The 6373-nt window shown below is 37.6% G+C and overlaps 1 protein-coding gene across 1 annotated transcript; it reads left to right on the top strand.

Annotated features, from left to right (window-relative positions):
- The first annotated feature begins 4009 nt into the window (after positions 1-4009).
- On the top strand, positions 4010-4795 carry LOC110943941 (putative uncharacterized protein DDB_G0270496). The gene is made up of 3 exons (XM_022185671.1): positions 4010-4127; positions 4179-4451; positions 4572-4795. The coding sequence occupies exons 1-3, from the start codon at positions 4010-4012 to the stop codon at positions 4793-4795; spliced, it is 615 nt and encodes a 204-aa protein (XP_022041363.1).
- Positions 4796-6373: the final 1578 nt, after the last annotated feature.

Genomic DNA, 6373 nt, shown 5'->3' with positions numbered 1-6373 from the left:
TAACCCCTGAAATCTCGTTTGAAAGATCCTATTTCTAACATACTAGGTCTTTGTACGTGATGATATCTGGGGTATTATACCAAGACTTCTGATTTTGCGGAAGCAATAGCCTAGTCCTCGTATAATACTCTGCACAGCTTTATTCATAAAGCCTCCCCTCAGCATAAAAAATGATGAAACATTGCAAAATGCTAATCATGTGTTGTTGTAAAAAAGATTTCCAAAGGGAACCCACCGAAAGTCGAGCCATCATCTCTCTGTACGAACGGAAGTTCTAACCTGAGCTCTCATGGCCTCGCATTCACCCAATTACAGATATCATTAGTGTACATTCACCTGTAAGACTGAATATAGTGGTCTGGATACGGGAGTATATTCTGAGGTGGTAAACGCGTAAAAGTCAAGACCTTAAAACACTAAATTCGTATCCTGAACAGATTAAAAATTGTGTGAAAATTTAAGAGGATCAGTATATCGACAATCAAAGCGAATTGTTTAATGCTGTGCATGAATTAAAAGCTTAACGGTACGTGTATCTTGTCGGTAGCTGATATGATCCCCTAACACGCTCACCAAAAATATTGTATGTACAGTTTGTTGCTTATCAAAAACCCAAAAAGATTGTCTGTTTGTTTAGCATTTTATAAAATCCAAAAAGATTTGCATTTCATCTTATTTTCGACAATGGACGTTGGGGATCTGATGATCAAAGTTTTGCATGCTGAACAAGTTGGATCATGAGGGTTGGGTAAGCAGTAGTTTGAGAAAAAGTGTTGGTAATTGCTTGAAAGTTTAAAAGTTCATTAATTTGAACTAAAATCAGTTTCAGAAAATCAGCATCTTCATAAACTGGTCAGCCAAGGTCATTAATTTGGACTTGGCAGGCTAAACAGTTGACCAAGGTCATTAACTTGGACTTGGTTAACTGGGTGTGACGGTAAAATCTCAAAAAGTTAAAAAGGTTGAAAATTTTGAAAAATTGTCATTTTCAAACGAAATGACTATTTCGTACGAAATAGCCATTTCGCTTGAAACTTGATTTCGTTTGAATCGGTGATTTCGCTTGAACTTGCCTCAGTGCCTATTTCGCACGAAATAGGCTTGTCTATAAATAGTGGGTCATTTCGCTTGAACAGGTCAGTCTTCTCATTTCGTTTCAAAATCCCTGTCAACGCGATTTCACGCGAAAACACAAAATCATCAATTTCTAGTCGTTATCTTGCCTGTTTGTTGATTGATTATCTGATTTAAGTTGGTTTGCTCAACTTAGATCATGGGAAAGGTGAGAAATCATGTTGTTTTAACCCATATTTGACTGTTTTCGTATGTACGACGATGAATAGAGACTTCAAGTTTAGATCTAGGCTTTATTTGTGGTTAAAATTGAACGATTAACATAACCATGTACTCGGAATGGGTTGTAGATCCTATTTAGGGTTTGAATTTGACTGTTTTGTATGAAGTCGGTAGATCTAGAATTTTGAACTTAGATCTAGGGTATTTCTGTGAACTAAAATGAGAATAAAACACACTGATGTGCTCGGAATTCATCATAGAACAAACCCTGATAATCAGTTTCATCATCTGATCATGTTGGGTTCAAACTGTAAATTTGCCATTTTCAAACGAAACGATAAGCTATTTCGCACGAAATAGCACCCTAATGAAAGTGTCAAATTCACACGAAATAGCTATTTCGTTTGAAATCATACTATTTTGTTTGAAGATGTTTTCGTTTGAAAGCAGGCTATTTCGTTTGAAAAAGTGATTCCGCTTGAAACTGTTCTCGCTTGTACATGTCATTTCGTGTGAAAGTATGATTTCGTTTGAACTATTCATTTCGCATGAATGATATGTTTTTGAAAAATTATTCCAAGTGTTTGATTTGAATGTATGTTGTAATTTTTCAGGCATCGAATGTGCTATTTGATCAACTACATAACATTTTTTGTGTTTACGATAAAGAAATACCAATGATGGTTGAATTCACAGGGATTCTAGAGTTCATGGAAAGGTTGCCGATTCAGAAAGCTTTAACAAATCAACATCTTGTATTTCGGTCAGAGATTGAACGATTCTGGAAAAACGCAACGTATGACGAAGAACACAAAACAATAAAGTCAATTGTGAGCTTGAATGATGAAGACAAACCGATAATTATCACAGAGCAGTTAGTACGTGAGGTGATAGACTTTCCGCATGATGAAAAATCTCTGACAAACTTCCTAGAAAAGATGGTGAAAGGTTGCATGTTGCAGATGGGATATAGAGGACCACTGAACAAGGCTAACTATTTGAAAGCATGTTTTTCCAAGCCTTACAAGTTTCTTATACGTTCAGTGTTGCATGCTCTCAGTCATCGAAAAGGAGGTTATGATGTGATGCGAGATTATCAAATGAACATGGTGACGACACTTGTGTTAAACAAGAAGTATAACTTTTCAAAGATTGTGTTTCACTACATGGTAGAGAATATTACTTCAAAAAGCAAAACTTGGATTTATCCTCGATTTGTACAGATGATGTTAGACCATGCGTATCCTGATTTGGAGAGAGATGAAAAGAATGATTTGTTGGTGCTGTTTCACATGGATAATGAGACACTGAAAGTTTTGGCCAGATATCACACAAACCATCCAGAGCCATCAACAAAAGATGAATTCTTTGGGTTTATCAAAGACAAAAATTACCAAGATCCTGATCCAGTTGATCATCAGAACTGGAGAAATGAGAAGGAAATGAAAGAAGCAAGTTATGCTAATGAATTGAAGATACTTGAAAATTTCATAGAAACAAGAAATGAGTGGTTTCTGAAGGGAGAGAAGAAAAAGAGGAGCAGAAAAGCAACTCCTAAAGTTCAAGTAGAGGAGGGATCATCTTCTCAGCTAAAGAAAAAGCGTCAAAAGAAGAATGTTGAGACGATGCTTGTTGATGAATCTGAGGAAGAAGATGAAGCTGAAGCTGAAGGTGATGCTGAAGGAGATGACGTTCGTTTATCTCCTGAATCTGCAAAGTTTTTGAAATCTCTTACTGAATATAATGCTGAAACAGAGAAGACAGCTGGTGATGAAGGTGATGATGTAGATAAAAGTTCATCAAGCTCATCTGAAGAAGAAATTGATGAAACTGAACGCGCGAAAAGAATTAAAGCTGAAATAGAGAAAGAAAAGCAGCTCAAGAGAAAGAGGAAAGAGGATAAAGATGATGAATTGTACAATCCATCTCCTGAGCATGTTATAGAATCTCAGACACCTCCATCATCTGGTGGTAGGAAGAAGGCTAGTGCAAGAAAGCGTGTGACTTCTCCAAAAGCAGCTAGAAGAAAGTTGATTGTCAAGTTGCCTAAACATACACCAAAACCAAGTCAACCACCATCACCACCACCTGAACCATCTCTACCTCAATCACCACATAAATCACCACCAAAACAACCTACACAACCATCGTCACCTCCACCACATCTATCACCACCACATCTTTCACCACCACATGAACAACCTGTTGTTACTTCACAGCAAATTTTCCAAACCCCACCATCCACACAACCACCTGTCCAAACAACTCCTGGATCTTCTGGATTCAGAAATTTTCCAAACATTCCAGTAAATATTCCTCTTGAAGACATTGGAGATTTCGGTTTTGCGAATGATGAGCAGGTAAAGAGGTTGGAAAAGAAAATGGAAGACGTATTGGTTGAAAACAAAAAGCTGGTAGATCATGAGAAGAAACTGGAAAAGCGTGTTAAGTCTGTGGAAGCTGAAAATTCATCATTGTTGAAGAAAGTTGAAGCCGATCAGACTGAGATTGATATTCTAAAAGTTAGAATTACAGAGTTGGAAGAAGAGAAAGCACGCAGAGATGAGCAGAACAAGTATTTCAAGTTAAAGAATAAAGAGCTTGAAGCTGCCAATGCAAAGAAAGAACACGAGATGTTTATGATAAACAAAGATTTAAAGAAATTCAAGTTGAGGAAGTTAGAGCTCGTCGTCAAGCTGAAATTGATGCTGAGATGAAGTATAAAGGCAAGGGTGTTGAAGGTGTTTCTGATGTTTCTGAGAGGGCAATTATTCCATCTTCTGTTTCTGAGTCTCCTGTTCAGAATCCTCGTCCTATTTCTGTTGTTTCTGGTATTTTTGAGGAAGATGTATGAATTGATGATGTTATTGATGATGAGGAAGAAGTTGAAGAGGATGATGAAGATAAAACAGATGATGCAGGCGATGTATTCTCTGCTAGTAGCCATAGTGATGATGATAATGATGACGATGGTGAAGGTGGCACAGGCGTTAAAGTTACAGAAGCGTCTAATGAAGAGAATGTCGATGATTATCTTCATGACGATGTGAATGAAGAGCCTGAGGATGCTACAAGTGAGGGGGAGAACGTTGATGATCAGAACGTTGATAAAAGAGAAAAGTTGATTTTGCGTCTAGAGCCTGAGGTTGAGGAAGGTGAAATCAGACATACTTACACCATGAATGATATTATTGAGATGACGCGTATTGATGATCCTAACTTCAAGTTTGACTTTGAAGAAGAGTTGAATGCGTTTGATATGAATCAATAACCAGATTATCAGTATAAGTATGTGGAAGAAGCTGATAATTATGATAGGGTTGAGGTTGAAGACTGCAGCGATGAAGAAAATGTGAATGCAGATACTTCAAACTTTCCAACGCTTGTTGAGTTTTTCAGTCAAGCAAACGTAGATGAGTTGAGGAGGAAAGTTGCAGAATGTTTGAAAGATAAAGACTTTGATGGTACTACGAAAGATGCACAGCGTGAAGAATGCTAGAAGTGGTTTAGAAAGAGTACTGAAAGAAAATTCAAACGTCCACTCAAGTTTTATAAGAGAGATATAGAAGTATCACTTGGTGACATTATCAGCTGGGGATTCTTGCCACAAGTGAACGTATATGCTATTCGATGAGAATTTGGAGTGCAGTATTTTGAGTATATACAAGATATCATGTCCCTACCTTGGTGGGATGTTGAAGAGTTGTCAAAAGTTAGAACTGTGGATTATCCTGTAAGAAAGCATAATGTACCCATCTGGGGTTTGATGAAATTTGAAGCCTTCAGAGGATTCAAACACTGGAAACCTCACTACCCGAAGAAAGTGAAGAGGGTAGATCCAGTGACTGGAATTGAAGAGACGATCTTGCATGTTAAGAAGCCTAAAGTTATTAAGAACATTCCAGTGCCAAAAATGGAGCAGGATTTCCATACAGGGTTCTTGTATTGGGTGTACAGCTGTTTGACTACTGAGGCTGTGATCACCTACAAAGTTGAAAATGAAGTCAGATACATTCATGTGTGTGATCCTTTATGGTTGGTGAACTATTCAGCAAAGGATATAGAATGTTTGTTTGTTAACAAGATTGGATTTAAAGTTGAAGATAGAGACCATGCAATGCAATTTCAGAAGGTTGTTTCCATCTGCTTCTAGAAAGGAATCAATGCTGAGAGTAAATGGTCGTCTAAGTGGCGAGTGATTGAAAAAGAGGAAGCGTTGAAGGCTGAGAAGGAAAGAAAAGCTCGTGAAGACAAAGATAACATGCTAAGGCATACAGTTGTGCAAAGAATGGCTGCTGAAGAAAGAAAAAGGTTGATGAGAATGAAAAGCTTAGGAAGATGTTGCTGAAGAAGCCTAAGCCAAGAGAAGAAAAGTTCAAGTCGCTGTGAAGTTTGTGTTGAAGACCTGACTGAAGACTCCGGCAATATCCAAGGGGGAGTTTGTTGGTGCATAATGTCTATAGCCTACGTCTACAGTCTAGGTCATATTGATAGCTTGTAACAGGGGTCAAAATGTCAAATATGTAAAGTTTATGTTTGTTTATAGCCATTTCGCACGAAATGACACTTGGTCATTTCGTACGAAATCAGTATTGGTCATTTTGTACGAAATGACATCTTGTCATTTCGTGCGAAATCAACTGCCTATATATAGGCATGTGTAGTTTCTCATTTGGCACGAAATCAGTTGGTGTGTAACGAAGTGCTGCCCAATTGTCACCGTGTAATCAAGTTGAATATAAATGAGAAACGTGTTTTAAGTATAATTCTCTATTTCTACACCTTTCTATCACTGATTCTAGGTTGTTTGATTGTTTCCACATTTCAAACAGCTTTGTGTTGACTCTGATCGACTCATATAGGTCGCAAAACGATCATACACACGGTTACCAAAGTCTCCTTTGGATTTTAAATTCGTCGGTCACCGAGTTACTAGGTCACAAATTCGCTGGTTTGTCAGCGTATTTATCAGAAATCAGCAACTTGTCCTCCAAGTCACTATTAAAGTCACCAGAATCAAATCTTTCCAGAATTTCAGAAGATTTTATCTCTTTCCAAAACTTTCTAACACTTCCTG

This window comes from Helianthus annuus, chromosome 5 (genome assembly GCF_002127325.2).
Source record: "Helianthus annuus cultivar XRQ/B chromosome 5, HanXRQr2.0-SUNRISE, whole genome shotgun sequence".
NCBI lineage: Eukaryota > Viridiplantae > Streptophyta > Magnoliopsida > Asterales > Asteraceae > Helianthus > Helianthus annuus.
Note: the sequence above shows the minus strand (reverse complement) of the source record. Positions and strands in the feature narration are given on the sequence as shown.

Bases quoted from the DNA above. Each gene is read 5' to 3' on its own strand.
- LOC110943941 (XM_022185671.1), top strand. From the start codon at position 4,010: ATGAAGTATAAAGGCAAGGGTGTTGAAGGTGTTTCTGATGTTTCTGAG. The intron at 4,128-4,178 runs GTATTTTTGAGG...ATGATGAGGAAG, and splicing joins TCCTATTTCTGTTGTTTCTG to AAGTTGAAGAGGATGATGAA. The intron at 4,452-4,571 runs GTGAAATCAGAC...ATCAATAACCAG, and splicing joins AGAGCCTGAGGTTGAGGAAG to ATTATCAGTATAAGTATGTG.